Source organism: Mustela putorius, unplaced genomic scaffold, assembly GCF_011764305.1.
Source record: "Mustela putorius furo isolate JIRA1106 unplaced genomic scaffold, ASM1176430v1.1 tig00003898_pilon_pilon_pilon, whole genome shotgun sequence".
NCBI classification, from domain to species: domain Eukaryota; kingdom Metazoa; phylum Chordata; class Mammalia; order Carnivora; family Mustelidae; genus Mustela; species Mustela putorius.
The window spans coordinates 35,279,040-35,295,339 of record NW_025422047.1 but is presented as its reverse complement, the minus strand read 5'-3'; the positions used below and the strand labels follow the sequence as shown (position 1 = coordinate 35,295,339).

The following is a 16,300-nucleotide window of genomic DNA, read 5'->3' as shown; positions in this document are numbered from 1 at the left end:
AACATTTTTTTCCTCCTTATATTTTCTGTGTAATTGCATAATAGCAAGATATCCAAATGAAAAATCATCAGAAAAATATTGGGTTTATTTTTTTTGGTTGCTTTATTACTTTTTCTGATATTGGGTTTTTGATACCCTCCCCACCTTGAAAAGAAAGGAGTAAAATATATTTGATACCTGTATGTCTCCAGCTCCTCAAATGCATGACTTATCTTTTCATCTGCTTTGGAAAGTTTCCCCTCTTTCTCCAATCTATAATTTTCCTCTACTGTTAATTTCCTTAAAACAAAAAATATCTTTTTTTATAGTATGTCATAAGATAATCAAATATATCTTATTAATTATATGGCAACTGGTGCTTCCCACAAAGCAATTTGCATAATACCACTAAAAACATCACATGCAAGAAAAAAAGTACCTGTGTAAATATTCTGGGTGTGGAACTTAATATTATAAACTGAAATTATAAACCATCCTGTCTAATAAAGTACTGTAAGACTTTATCATAAAAATAAGACCAAAGGTAAATATTAGTAAAGACTATCTGACTATATATTATTTATCAAGACTTATCATATAGCGCAACATACATTTATTAGACAAGAAGTCACCAAGTAATGAACTGTAAATCAGTAATTTTTAAATTGGTTATTAAGTCGTTAACATAGTAAATTGGGCTTCCAGGACAGTTCACACACACAAAACAATAACAAAAACACTTTTAAAGAATCCAAAGTAAATAAAAGTAGTAGTAATAGTTGTACTTACTACTTGAAGTTCTTTTAATAATAATAGCTAACTTAGTGAGCCATTAGTATGTGCAAGAAATTGTTCTTAGACTCTTACATATATTATTACCCTACATAATTATCACAATAGCTCTACAAGAAGAGAAAGGAAGCACAGAGAAACTAAGTAAGTGAACCTCAGCATAGAGCTATTGTCACTACTTAGTCACTACTTAGTGACTCCATTATACTATATTACTCATGTTGTTTCACATGATATCATCAGTAACAATGGTCCTTCAAGAAATACTTATTGAACACCACAGGAAATCATATTTCACATCCTAAATGTGAATGTCTTCCCTTCTTCATGAACTTTGGGGAGGAACACGACATATTACTGAAGAAATTCAACAGGGCAGGAATAAATGTTTTATATGCCACAAACTACATTACTAATTGCTAAGAGAGCACTCGCTAGGTCAATCCTTTCATAGCTGTTAGAAGAAAATAAAAGTCATCCCTTCAGAAGAAGCATGAAAAGTCTAATGGATTTGGAGATGGAAGGAGGTGTATATTTACAGAATCTAGATTAAAAATGGTCAGAAATTCTCTGACACCTCTGCTGCTGAGAAGTAAAGTCTAGGAACCTTGCCTTCAATTTGGGTAGGCTCATTAATGATGGAAATTGCACTATAAAAGCTTGATGATTAGACAAAAAACAATCACATCTTATTTCACATATTTAAAGCATCATATTGGGGCGCCTGGGTGGCTCAGTGGGTTAAGCATTGATTATGGCTCAAGCTTGTGAGATTGAGCCCTGCATCAGGCTCCACACTGGGCATGGAACCTGCTTAAGATTCTCTCTCTCCCTCTCCTTCTGCACAGCCCTCTATGCTCATGTGCTCTCTCTAGCTCTCTCTCTCTAAAAATAAGTAAAATAAAAATCTGAAAAAAGATTCTCTTCCTCTCCGCCACTCACTCTCTAAAAAAAATTATAATAATAATAAAGCAACATATCAAGCTTCTGTGTTACATTATTTTACTTCTCTCAAATATTAGACCTGGAAAAGTGCTAGCAATATAATATTTCAATCACAGAAAAAAATCAATCTAGCATCTGGAAAATGACTGAATCTAAATCATACTGGTATGCAGGCAAAAAATTTAATTTAACATTTTACTAATACTATCAACTCTCTATATTCTGCTCTAAAGAAAAAACAGTGGCACAGTTCATTGAATTTGAGTAATGAATATTTTAAATATAAAAATGAAATATAGAGTATTTGGGGAATTCAAAACATTTCAGATTAATGAATGAAATCACAATGTCAACAATACACACAGAGCCAGGATTCTACTCAGCTTCCCACCCTTGCTCTGTAGTACCTCTGAAAGCTACTACAGAGAACACCTTTCTCTTTGAAATTTTAAACATTACTCATTGAAATTCTATAATCAACCAATCAATCAAATTTTTAAAATACACTCAAAAGTATTCCTTTAACCTCAGATAATCCCATTTATGTCCAAATTTTATTCACAGTATCTTTCATCCTAACCTAAAATGAAGGGTCATCCATTCCTAAATTCACTGATGGAGGTGTCCACTCTGTGGCTCTTCCATTTAGTCAAGTTTATTTCTCTTACATATCCTGAGCAGTCCCGAGTGGCCCAAAGGTACATGATAAACAGCAAATTTTTAATTTTTGAATAAACTCTAAATAATGACTGAAGTACACAGCTTGGCAATAATAGAGCTTAACTAATCCCCCAGCATCCTGATGGCAATGTAATGTTAGTATTTTCTACCAACATTTCCAAATACATAAAGAAGAATTTCATTCCTATTAGTTATATTCTATAAAGTCACCACAAATCCTAAATTAGCAAATAATAAACCAGTGCTCTTAAGGGAATCAGAATTACATTTCTGTATGCTCTAATGATAGCATTTTCATTTACCTGTCAATACATAACCCTGTTTTATGTGTGTTAGTTTAAAGACACCTTATTTAACATCTGTTGTTAAAACTGACACTTATACTTTCTCTGTAAGATATACCACAGCCTTTTTGCACTTAGGAACACTAAACTGCACTTCAGCAAAATAGCGGGGGACCATTTTAAACCACTAAATCACCAACAAAAAGCACAATAATGTGGCACTATATATAATGCAAAAAGGACAACCATTGACAAAATTAGAGCTGAAATACAAAAGCAGATTGGGAATGTACATATTGGACAATTCAAATTGTTTGCCATTCTGTGCATGTCTAAGAATGACCACTACAGTTCCATGAGTACTGATCTGGGGTTAAAAGTAAGTTTTCACACACACGAAACAGGCAAACATATCAAAAAATGGGCAGAAGATATGAACAGACACTTCTCCAATCAAGACATACAAATGGCTATCAGACACATGAAAAAATGTTCATCATCATTAGCCCTCAGGGAGATTCAAATTAAAACCACATTGAGATATCACCTTACACCAGTTAGAATGGCCAAAATTAACAAAACAGGAAACAACATGTGTTGGAGAGGATGTGGAGAAAGGGGAACCCTCTTACACTGTTGGTGGGAATGCAAGTTGGTGCAGCCTCTTTGGAGAACAGTGTGGAGATTCCTCAAGAAATTAAAAATAGAGCTTCCCTATGACCCTGCAATTGCACTCCTAGGTATTTACCCCAAGGATACAGATGTTGTGAAAAGAAGGGCCATCTGTACCCCAATGTTTATAGCAGCAATGGCCACAGTCGCCAAACTATGGAAAGAACCAAGATGCCCTTCAAAAGACGAATGGATAAGGAAGATGTGGTCCATATACACTATGGAGTATTATGCCTCCATCAGAAAAGATGAATACCCAACTTTTGTAGAAACATGCACGGGACTGGAAGAGATTATGCTGAGTGAAATAAGTCAAGCAGAGAGAGTCAATTATCATATGGTTTCACTTATTTGTGGAGCATAACAAATACCATGGAGGACAAGGGGTGTTAGAGAGGAGAAGGGAGTTGGGGTAAATTGGAAGGGGAGGTGAATCACGAGAGACTATGGACTCTGAAAAACAATCTGAGGGGTTTGAAGTGGCAGGGATTGGGAGGTTGGGGTACCAGGTGGTGGGTATTATAGAGGGCACGGATTGCATGGAGCACTGGGTGTGGTGAAAAAATAATGAATACTGTTTTTCTGAAAATAAATAAATTGAAAAAATTAAAAAGAAAAAAAATAAGTTTTCACAAGTAGGTAAATTTGCAAATACAGAAACTAAGATTGATGAGATCAACTGTAAGAACTTTCATTAAAGGGGCTTGAAATTAAATTAATTAAATCAAGTAATATTTTATCTACTTTTACGATGAAAAATATATCTTATAGTGGTATTTGAAAATCTGGGCTCTCCAGATCAGTGTCTTTTTTTTTTTTTTTTTTAGATTTCATTTATTTATTTGACAGAGAGAGATCACAAGTAGGCAGAGAGGCAGGCAGAGAGAGAGAGGAGGAAGCAGGCTCCCTGCCGAGCAGAGAGCCCGACGCGGAGCTCAATTCCAGGACCCTGAGATCATGACCCGAGCCGAAGGCAGCGGCTTAACCCACTGAGCCACCCAGGCACCCTCTCCAGATCAGTGTCTTAACAGTCTTCTGTGTATCTATGCATTTAGGCATCAGTTGCCACATACATAGAATCTTTCACTCTAATATATAAAGGTACTAAACATATTTATTCATGTATTCAACAAATGTTTATTGAATAACTACTATGTGCCAGACAGAGTATTAGGCACCAAAAATACAGAAGAAAAGAGAATAAAGCAATTCTTTCATGGAGTTTACCTTTAATGTTGGGAAGATTAAAAAAAAAAAAAAAAAGGACAATCATTCATCAGAGGACTATAAGGGCTATAAAGAAAAATAAAGCAAGACAAGAGGATAGGGATTACAGTTATTATCTTAGGGTAATCAGGTAAAGATTCTTTGAAGCAACATTTGAACCTAGACTCAGATGAAATGAAGGATTTAACCTTACACAGGGTAATACCAGTTCAAGGCAGAAAGAGCTAGTAGAAAAGGCCTTGAGGTACAGATGTGCTTGGCATACTAAAGATTATTGAGAAGGCCAGTGTGGCTGGAAAGTAATGAAGGAAAAAGAAAATGAATAAGTAAAAATAAAAGGCATAACCAGGAAAAAAAATAAAACGAAGCGAAAGTTCAGATCTTAACAGAGTCTTGTAGGCCACAGGCTTTGGATTAAATTCTAAGTGCCATATGAAGGCACTTGGGAGTCTGCAAACAAGACAGAGACAATATCCATAATTTATATTTTAGAAGGGGCATGCCACTGCAAACAAATGTGTAGGAAGTTACGTGGAAAGAGACTACTCATAAGGTTACTGCAATAAACCAGGCATCAATGATAATGGTTTAGATGAGACTCATATTAGGAAAGGTATGAAAAATGATCAGATTCAGAAGAAAAAGTGTTTCAAAATCAAATAACGTCCTTAAAAATGAACTGATGAGATATTACCCAATCATAAATTGAGCACTTTGAGTATCACATAAGGTGAATATGCACTATTTTAAGCTATTTTACTTGCCAAACAGCAAACTTATCAATATAATTTTTATTACCTGTGAAGTGTCATTTCATTTTCTTGATATAATTCGGTCATCACTTTAAGCTTCTGCTGAAGCTTTTGATTCTCACTTTCAAATTGTATATTTTCTGACTGTAAAGATGCTTGCTCAGTCTGGAGACTTTCAAGATATTCTATAGAAAATTTTTAAAAATCACGATTAAAGGAGTAAATATTTGAGATGCACATTAACACTTCATAAAGATTAAAATTACCAAAAATAATAATTATTAATAAATAAAATTATTTCCACAGAAAATGTATATTTTGTTCACCTAAATGCTTTTTAGTATTTTAATTAAAGAACTAGAAAAACTGGGGCGCCTGGGTGGCTCAGTGGTTAAGCCTCTGCCTTCAGCTCAGGTCATGATCTCAGTGTCCTGGGATTGAGCCCCGCATCGGGCTCTCTGCTCAGCAGGGAGCCTGTTTCCCCCTTCTCTCTCTGCCTGCTTCTCTGCCTACTTGTGATCTCTGTCTGTCAAACAAATAAATAATATATTAAAAAAAAAAAAAAGAACTAGAAAAACTGTTATAATTTTTTTTATTACTCGAAGATTTCCCAAAATCTTCAATATTCTAATTCCAGCATCTAATTTTCAGTTAGGGTGCCAAAAACCAATAAAATTCTCAAGAAGGTTATGGAGATGAGAATTCTAAAGCAAAATATTTTAGTTCAATATTTCCTCTGGGCACCTTTCAGTTGGTTAAGTGGATGCCTTGGCTCAGGGCATGATCCAGGATCCTGGGATTGAGTCCCCTGTCGGACTCCCTGCTCAGCAGGGAACCGGTTTCTTCTGCTGCTTGTTTTCCCCTGCTCACGCTTGGTGTGTGTATGCACACTCTCTCTCACAAAAATAAAATCTTTTAAAAAAAAACAGTTCCTGTGAACTACTTCTACATAATAAACAATGCCTATTTTTATCTGGTAAAAAGTTTACAGGTTAATACTTAACTTCTGGCCAGCCCTCCTTTTAAGCAAAATTTAGATATATGTTATAAGTCAGATCAGAAATTTCAATCTTCTGATAAGAAATGGTACAAAACCACCCTAGCTTAATCCAGATCAAGATTGGAGAGAAAAATACCAGTTTTAGCTTGTTTCAAATGCTAACTTACCTAAAAGAATTATCTATAAAACAAAAATTAACAATTTTAAGTAATTATGAGTGCTAGATAATTAGCACATTGTTATTAAAATCCTCATTTATCTTTCAACTTCATAACTCCACCTCTGACCTCCTCTAAGATTGAGGTGCCATCTCCCAAAACATGTATATAAATCATCACCACAAATCTTTTTAAGTAGGTTCAACACCCAGTGTGGGGCTTGCACTCATGACTCTGTGATTAAGAGTCACATGGTCTACGGACTAAGCTGGGCAGGCGCCCCCACCGCAAATTTTAATGCGAAACTTACTCCGTGTATTGAGGGCAGTTTCAAAAGTCACCAAATCATACTAACAAGCATTAAAAATTTTAGCAATCATATGTAATAGCATTCTAATTACTCTAAAGGTATATAAGTATTCATCTATTAATCATATACATCAAAAGGAAGGTTTAAAGTAAATATGCTAACATTAAATGAAGTCTTTCCACAGAAATTTTTAAATCTACATCACAAGAAAACTGTTGACCCAGGCTTTAAGCCAATGTCAAGAACAGTTATTTAACAGATATTAATGTTGGATATCATCTCTGGTAAAACTTGATCACAGGGATGATCTTTTAAAAGTTAACAGTTTTAATATGCTACTTTTTAACATCTAAAACCATATCATACATATAACACTAAAATTCAAGATAAGTTTGGTTTTACATTTTTTAAAATAATATCATTATTTTATTTCATATGAATATGGAAGAAACTAATAATCAGGCTTTACCACCACAAGCAAAAATCTCAGTACTAATTTTCCACAAATCAGAAAAGTAAAAGCTAAAAAAACAATCAAATTGGGCCTTTCTGTAATTGATTCAATTAACAGTACCATTCTGTATAAAAAGATATAGATAACCTACCTGTAAGCTCTTCTTTTGTCTTATCTACTTCAGATAATTGAATGTAAATTTGGTTTCTTTCTCCTTCTAGGGTTTTTAAAGAAGTCTTTAACTTCAGAGAATGGAAGAAAAAAACAAAACATTAGTCAGTTACACCAAAAAAGGAAAAACAAAAAATCTCAATATACCATCCCAACCTTTTGAAGTTCTTTTATCATTCTGATGAAATTGTCACCTATAAAGCATTAACCAACAATGCAGCTTCCATCTTGAAAAGTTAACAGTCATTAGTAGTTATAAATGTCAGAACAGAGACCGAGAAGATCAATAACTCATCCTTAAAAAGGTATTTTATTAAAATTAAAAAGGTATTATATTCTTATTAAATATTATTTATATATTATTCATATTTATTATATTATTATTTATTAAAACAGTATTATATTAAAAAGCTATTTTCATTATATTTACTTTCAACACAGAAGTTTTAATTAAAGCAACCTTCAAATTACATTACCAAGCTTTCACAAAGTTCAGTAAAGATCAAGATGCCACTAGTACAATGGAAAAGAGAAGGGATAAACCAGAAGAAAGTGAACCTAGCATTTACTTCTCAAATTAGGATATGGGGCAACAGGAATATAGGAAAATACTGCTATCAGAGGAAGAAGAATGCTCAAAGATAGAAACATGACAGAAAATACACTAAATATTTTTAATATATTCCTTATCCAAAAACATTAGTGTAGACTTTAAAAATCTGTATTAAGATACATTCTAAAAATTAACAATATGAATTTCCAAACTTATTATAGAAAAGAAAGAAGCATTGATAAAGAAATCCTGATCACTTCTGAAAATTTAGATTTCTTCTATGGTGGTAACTATAAAATAGTCTTTTAAAATAATTACTAAGGACATACAGATTTAACCCAAGTTCTATTTCCTTCTCTATATTCTTTATATTTATGCAGTAATGCAAACCTTAGCGGCATGAACCAACGTCTTCAAAGCTCCTTTTGGTTGATTATCTATAGTAAAAAACAAAAACAATAAATTGGGGAAACAGTGCCACACCAAAACAGACATCCAAGTGATTTTATTAGTTCATACAACTAGAGCCTTATAATCACCCTTCTTGCTACAATAAAGAATTTGATATAAGGCAGGACAGCCTTGGACATGTTCCCAAGAAGCTAAATAATAAGGCACTGAAAGTACCACAATTTCATTTAACGAGGTTCTTCACTACTGACTCCAAGAACAAATTTATAATAAGAAGGTCTCAACTATTCTTGAAATCTTTTAGCATACAAAATATAAGTGCAATTATACTCCAAATTAAAAGGACATTAAACAAATTTGCATTTTTTCATTACAAAAGGAATTGCTTCTTGTAAGATAAAGCAGAATAAAACAAAGAACATGTATTCACTTTTGGAATATAGTTTTCTTTCAGTGCATTAATGGTATCACCAAAGAAATTTCTAAAGAAAAAAAAAAAATACCTTCTGCTCCTTAATATGTATTAATTATGCAAAGGGTAGAGGGAGAAAAAAGAGACAGGACACAAAGGTCAGAAGAGTCACCACTGGGAGAAACTAGTAAAAGAGAAACAAAACACTTCTGTACTCTTTTTGCAATTTCCAATGAGTCTGCAGTTATGTCAACAAAAAAATTCTTTTCTCAAGTCAAAGAACTGGTTTGAAAATACAGTGAGCAGCTATACTGAACCTAACTCCTGCTTGAGTTCCAGACCATAACCAGCAGTGGTGATAACAATTTGTAATGGACAGGATTAAAGTACTGAGCCATCTAATTAAAACATACAAACAAAAACCAATATCCTAAGGTATTTGTCTATATAACACTCATTTTTTAAACTACCCACCCATTCATCTGATTACCTGACATGACAGGGAAAAACAGGCACTGAAATTATTATGATGCAATGAGAAAATATACAATATATAAAAAGAACATGGAGGAAAGAAGCTGTAAGTCTGTCTGAGGAGTTTGGAGAAATATTTACTAAAAAGGCAGTATTCTAACCGAAGCTTAATAAGGGATGGCAAGAGAGGGACAGAGTACTAGAGATAGGTGAAGATGTGCCAAAGCAGAATTGTATGAAGAACATGATACACACAAAGAACAAATAGTTCAGTTAAGAAATGAGCAGAAGACATGAACAGACACTTATCCAAGAAGACATCCAAATGGCCAACAGACACATGAAAAAATGCTCAATAATCACTCAGTATCAGGGAAATACAAATCAAAACCACAATGAGATATACCACCTCATACTGGTCAGACAGCTAAAATTAACAAGTCAGGAAATGACAGATGTTGGCAAGAATGTGGAGAAAGGGGAACCATCTTACACTGTTCTTAGGAATGCAAACTGGTGTAGCCACCCTGGAAAACAGTATGGAGGCTCCGCAGAAAGTTGAAAATAGAGCTACCCTATAACCCAGCAATTGCACTGCTGGGTATTTACCCCAAAGATACAAATGTAGTGATCCAAAGAGGCACCTGCACCCCAAAGTTTATAGCAACAATATCCACAATAACTGAACTATGGAAAGAGCCCAGATGTCCACTGACAGATGAGTGGATAAAGAAGATGTGGAGGGGTGTGTGTATATATATGTGAATATTACACAGCCATCAAAAAAATGAAATCTTGCCATTTGCAACAACATGGATGGAACTAGAAGGTATATAATACACTAAGCAAAATAAGTCAATCAGAGAATGACAATTATCGTATGACCTCACTCATGTGTGAAACTTAAGAAACAAAATGATACGATACGATAAGGATCACAGGGGAAGGGAGGGAAAAATATAACAAGATGAAATCAGAGGAAGACAAACCATAAGAAACTCTTCATCATAGGAAACAAACTGAGGGTTGCTAGAAAGGAGAAGAGTGGAGGAATGGGGTATCTAGGTAGGGATGGACATTAGGAGGGCATGTGTTGTAACAAGCACTGGGTGTTATATAAATCTTATAAATCACTGAACTCTACCTCTGAAACCAATAATATATTTTATGTTAATTAATTGAATTTAAAGTTAAAAAAAAATCCTGGAAAGCCAAAAACAAAACAAAACAAAAAAACAAAACAAAACAAAAGACCATGGTGCACACAGGAAACTAAAAGAAAATACAAGAGACTCATGATTTTTAGCAAAAGAGGATGAATCACAACTTGACAATCACATACCATTTTCTGATTCATTCATTTCCAAGTCCAAGTTATCATCATTTGCTATGTCTTCTCCCAGCACAGCAGTCCAATCTTTCATCTTTATCAGGCGCTCAGTCAGCGACTTGATGTTTAGTAAAAAAGGGAGAAGAGAGAAAGAGGGTAATGTCTAACTGATTTATAACTTCTGAATGTGCAGTCACAGTTTAAAAATCAATCTATGTAGATAACAGTACATGAGCCGTTATTTACCAGCTGATATTAAGGTATGTAAATACCCTCAAAAACTGTAACATTTATTGACTATTAACTCTACACGTTATCATGTGATCTCACTAATATGAGGAATTTGAGAAACAAGACGGAGAATTATATGGGAAAGGAAGAAATAATAAAATAAGACCAAATCAGAGAGGGACACAAACCATAAAAGACTCAATCTCAGGAAACAAACTAAGGGTTGCTGGAGTGGAGAAGGGGCTGGGAGGGATGGGGTGGCTGGGTGATGGACACTAGGGAAGGCATGTGCTATGATGAGTGTTGTAAATTGTGTAAGACTGATGAATCACAGACCTCTACCCCTGAAACAAATAATACATTATATGTTAATTTTTTAAAAAACCTTCCAAGTTAAAAACCAAAGCTGTTTATTCCTAATTTTTAATGGTCTATTTTTGCTAAATACATCACATGACTATAAAGTAACAAAACATTTTCTTGTAGGACATTCTTCACATGCCACAAATTAGAGTGACCATTAAATGAATAAATTTTGTGTGAGGTCAACCAAATCTGCAAGTGAGACACATGATATCTAAAAAGATCACAGATTTTACAGATCTGATTTTTTCAAGTTAATGACTACCTGAAGAGTTCAACTGAAATAAAGAAAAAATTATATATAACAGAATCTGAATTGCTACATTACAGGCTTTCCAACAGTCCTTTTTGAATTTTCTCAAATAAAGATTTTCTAGCATCATACATAATAAAATGATTGTACCATGTATTTCTGTGGAAGGACCCACCTAAAAGCCCATTCTGGTTTATAATTTCCACCCTCCAATCTCTTCCCCCTTGAGTGTTCCAGGCACAAATAACATGGTTTACAGCTTTGACTGAACTTGAGATTAGCATCTCATTCTTGTTTTGTTTAGGAAGAATCCCAAGTTCTTCAGTAGGGTAAGTTTAGGGAAAAAAATAAAACAATATACCAAATTATGCGTACAATTCCTAAAGCTAGAATATTCAAAACATTCTTAGTAACAATGTAAAGAGCATAAAAATATAGGTTTCAAGATGGTAACCTCCACTTTACTGCATAGATTACAGAATGTTAGTTTTACATTTTATTACTTAATACTCACACCTGAGTATCTCTTTGCAGCTTGAAAGCACAAGATTTAAAAGAGCAGGCAAGAAAAAGGGCTACAATGAGGCAAGCAAGGAGTAGAAAAAGGTGAACAAATACTACATAATATTAATTATTCTATTCCTACCAGATTCAAGTTTCAATTAGACTTATTTTTTGAAAACTATTCATTCTCCGTGAAAGTACATACACCAGCTAATCTAGGTATTACAGATATCCAGCCAGTACATATAATTTTATCTGTCTAATTTCTAAAATTCTTTCCAACTTCTTCTTAACAGAATTAGATGTTATTAGTATCTAATATATGACATATATTATAAAAGATATAATACATATTATTACATAATATATAATATATGTTACAAATCTGTAAGTCTTCAAGGAGGATTTAGGAGCAAGAATGACAATAGTGGTACAAATTAAAATGAATGCCAAAGAAGTACACATACTCAAATTTGACCAAATAATTATAAAAGTGAAAGCTGCCAAGACAAAATTTTCAAATTTCAAAATTAGTACAAAATTCCAGCTGACTCACAGTCACTAAAACCAGCAGGGCCACTTACCTTAATCTGATTTTCTTTATCACACAGAACTTGTTCTGCATCTACATTGAAGTCTTCAAATGCTATTTTCTGTTTATTAAGTTCATTCACTTGTTCTTTCAATTCTTCAGCTTCTTGTAAAAGCTAAAGTTCGAACCCCCCCAAAAAAACAGCTCATTATTTTTCATACTTATGTATAGAGGAATTTCTTTATATATTTAGATGTATCATTAATAGGTATTATACAACACAACGTGTTGCTGAGACGGGAAGTGAGGAAGAATGAAAGAAGGAAAGAAGGGAATAAAGAGCAGGCTCCTGATTTCAAAGAATTTTCAAGAAAGACAATGTAAAATAAGAAACATTTAAACACTGTTCAACTGATTTACATTATAAATATATAGCAAATAAAAAGCTTTTTGAAACATACGTATATGTTAGATTTGGTCATTTCTTACCATCCCTTAAGTCCTATATTTTTTTTTAAAAAATCATGTGCTGTTTTATAGTTAAGATAACTAAATTTCCAGAGATACCATTAATCTGGAAGAGATTAAATTCTGCAAAATCAATCTTTTTTATGTATATACTTTTACAGGAAATACTTTTTGAACATGACACAAAAGATAAGTATAGTTATAAAACACAGATTTGACTATATAACACTTAGAAGCTTCACAAATCAAAAAGTAGCACAAAATCTAAAAACAAACAAGTAACTAGAAAGGAATTCTTATATGCAACAATGAATAATCTTTACATGCAAAAAGATCTTAGAAGTCAATAAAATAGGAAAAAAATGAATGAGCAAGCAATTCACAAAAGAAATGGCCCATATAAATATGAAAGTCCAAATTTATTAAATCTTTAAAACTCAATTCTATCAAACAGTAATTACTGGATTTCTCTGTAAAACTAAGGCTTCATTAGCATATTTCTTAGCACAAGAAAACAACTTTTTCTACACATGTATAACACCAACAGACTAAAAACAAATGAGGATTGAAGACAAATTTTTGAATTTTTGATTAGGTGGACTCCAGTAAGTTACCAAAGAAACTGCATACCCAGGGGCGCCTGGATGGCTCAGTTGGTTAGGTACCTGCCTTCAGCCCAGGTCATGATCCCAGAGTCCTGAGATGGAGCCCCACGTAGGTCTCCCTCCTCAACTTCTCCCTCACCATCTACTGCTCCCCCTGCTCATGCTCATTCTCTCTAGGTAACTCCCTCTCTCAAATAAATAAATAAATAATCTTTTAAAAAAATAAGAAAAAACAAAGAAACTGCATACCCAGCATGCAATCTTAAGAAGTTAGAGAAGGAGTGTTATTAAAACATGACATCAGTGAATATAGAACAGCTTATTTCAAAACGTTTGTGATTAAAAAGGAATTACATGAAAGCAAGTGGAAAGAGTAAGACAATCTAGGGTTGCCTGGGTGGCACAGTTGATCAAGCATCTGACTATTGATTTCTGCTCAGGTCATGAACTCTGCCCTATTGTGGACCAAACCTTATGTCAGGCTCCACACTCAACATCGAGTCTGCTTAAGTTTCTCATTTCCTCTCCCTCTGCCCCTCCCAACCCTTCTCTCTCTAATAAATAAATAAATATTTCAACAAAAAAGAAAAAAAGAGGACAACCTAGATGAAATTTTTTCAAGCTAGAAAAGGCCAGTTTCTATTACAACAGAGTAATTTTATACAAGGTTTACCACCACTTTCTCCTGAAATCTACTAAATTGAAAGTAAACCTACTAAAAGACTTAGGAAAATGAAAAAAAAGCAGCAGCATAAACCCACAAGAAAAAAGAAAATAGGCAATGAAAAAAAAAAGTAATTCTAGAAGTGGAAAGTAGAGGGGCATCTGGGTGGCCCAGCTGGTTGAGTGACTCTTGATTTCGGCTCCAGTCCTGATCTCAGGGTCTTGGGACTGAGTCCTACATCATGCTCCCTACTGGGCATGGAGCCTGCTTAAGATTTCTCCATCTTCCCTCTACCCCTCTCTCCAACTCACTCACTCTGGGAAAAAAAAAAAAAAGTAGAAAGAGAATGAAGTATAGTAAAAGATTAAGCAGAGCAGGGGCACCTGGGTGGCTCAGTGGGTTAAGCCTCTCCCTTTCGCTCAGGTCATGATCTCAGGGTCCTGGGATCAAACCCACATCAGGCTCTCTGCTCAGCAGGGAGCCTGCTTCCCCCCTCTCACTCTGCCTACTTGTGATATCTCTCTCTCTCTCTCAAATAAATAAATAAAATATTAAAAAAAAAAAAGATTTAGCAGACCAGCAAAGCTGAAATTTACTCAGAAGATGGGAAAGTCCAAATGCAGGTTGATTTAATACAACCCAAAATGCTCATAATTTGGGGGCACTAATACTAGAGGTATAAGTGGGACTGAAAATAGAAGGACTGCCTGAAAGTATGTACAAAAAAAGTCAGAAAGTCCCTCGTGTTCTCCCTGCACATATATAAATATACACACATACACACACATTCTTACTCTCCACTCATCCCTCCCTCCCACTCTCATCTTTCACATGCATGCACACATGCCCACACACATACTTACACATACATACACATCTGGCAAAAGCTTAGAAAGTTATTCTCTAGAGAGGCAGAATATGAAACTCTCAGACACATGCCCCAGGTGAAAGTGTGAGTAAAATATTGAAAACATACAAGTATTAAGTGAAAGATAACTTACTAAATAGTGACAAACCAACAACCCTTACCACTCTAAGCTGCGCATCTCACTGTTGGCAAATGGGCTTCTAACTCTCAAACAGGAATGAGGAGGTATCATCCCTATGGAAAATGGTCTTCAAATGCCAACAATTAGGGATCTTCCAATAAAACATCCTAGGCAGATTACCCTAGAGAAAAGCCTCCCAATAACACACGCAGAGCTTCCAATTAGACATGGAGAGTTTCACTAACAAATGAGCAGACTGCCGTGAATCACCTATACTTGACTTTAAAAAGAAACTCTTAGATAAAAGATACAACCAAAACAGAAACTAAAGGAAACAAGACAACTCAGGGAACTGAAAAACACTTCAAAAAGAAAAAATAAAATAAAATAAAATATCAGCAAGATAAGAACATGGCTTGCATAAATTAAGAAGAGGCATAAGCAATACAAAAAGAACACTTAAAATGGAAAAATATAGAAGAATAAGTCAATAAAACTTCCATATAAACAAAGAAATCAAAGAGAACATCTTCAAATAATTATTATATAATCATATAAAAATCCCCAAAAAAAGCAGGAAATAATTTCCCAGAACTCAATTAAGAGCAAAAGTTTCTAAACTAAGAGTATCCAACAAATGTATGAAAAAACACCATACATCATAATGACATTTTGGAGAAACAGAAACAATGAAAGATATTAAAAGCTTCCAGGGAGGAAAAGAGCAGATCACAAAGATCCAGTAATCCAAATACTATGTGACTTCTCAAAAGCAGTACTGGAAAATGAACACAATAGATCAATAATGTCAAAATTTCAAGAAAAAAAAATATTTCAACTCAGAAGATATCCAACCAAAATGAGGATGTTCTCAAGAAGATGTAAATTTTGGGGTGCACGGGTGGCTCAGTGGGTTAAAGCCTCTGCCTTCGGCTCACATCATGATCCCAGGGTCCTGGGATCAAGCCCTGCATTGGGCTCTCTGCTCAGCAGGGAGCCTGCTTCTCCCTCTCTCTCTGCCTGTCTTTCTGCCTACTTGTGATCTGTGTCTGTCAAATAAATAAATAAAATCTTAAAAAAAAGAAG

At 34.3% G+C, this 16,300-nt stretch overlaps 1 protein-coding gene across 7 annotated transcripts in view; it reads right to left on the bottom strand.

The window, feature by feature from the left end:
• The window catches only part of MIA2 (MIA SH3 domain ER export factor 2), a 79,005-nt gene that overhangs the window by 21,196 nt on the left and 41,509 nt on the right, over positions 1-16,300 (bottom strand). For all 7 annotated transcript variants that reach the window (XR_006602843.1, XM_004773297.3, XM_004773295.3 and 4 more), the window contains 6 exons: positions 12,541-12,663; positions 10,618-10,723; positions 8,369-8,415; positions 7,406-7,496; positions 5,379-5,517; positions 178-279 (listed from right to left, as the gene is read on the bottom strand). Coding sequence is in view for 6 of the 7 variants with exons in the window: in XM_004773297.3 (XP_004773354.1) it covers positions 178-279; positions 5,379-5,517; positions 7,406-7,496; positions 8,369-8,415; positions 10,618-10,723; positions 12,541-12,663 (608 nt within the window). In the remaining variant the exon portion in view is untranslated. The remainder of the gene's footprint in view (positions 1-177; positions 280-5,378; positions 5,518-7,405; positions 7,497-8,368; positions 8,416-10,617; positions 10,724-12,540; positions 12,664-16,300) is intronic.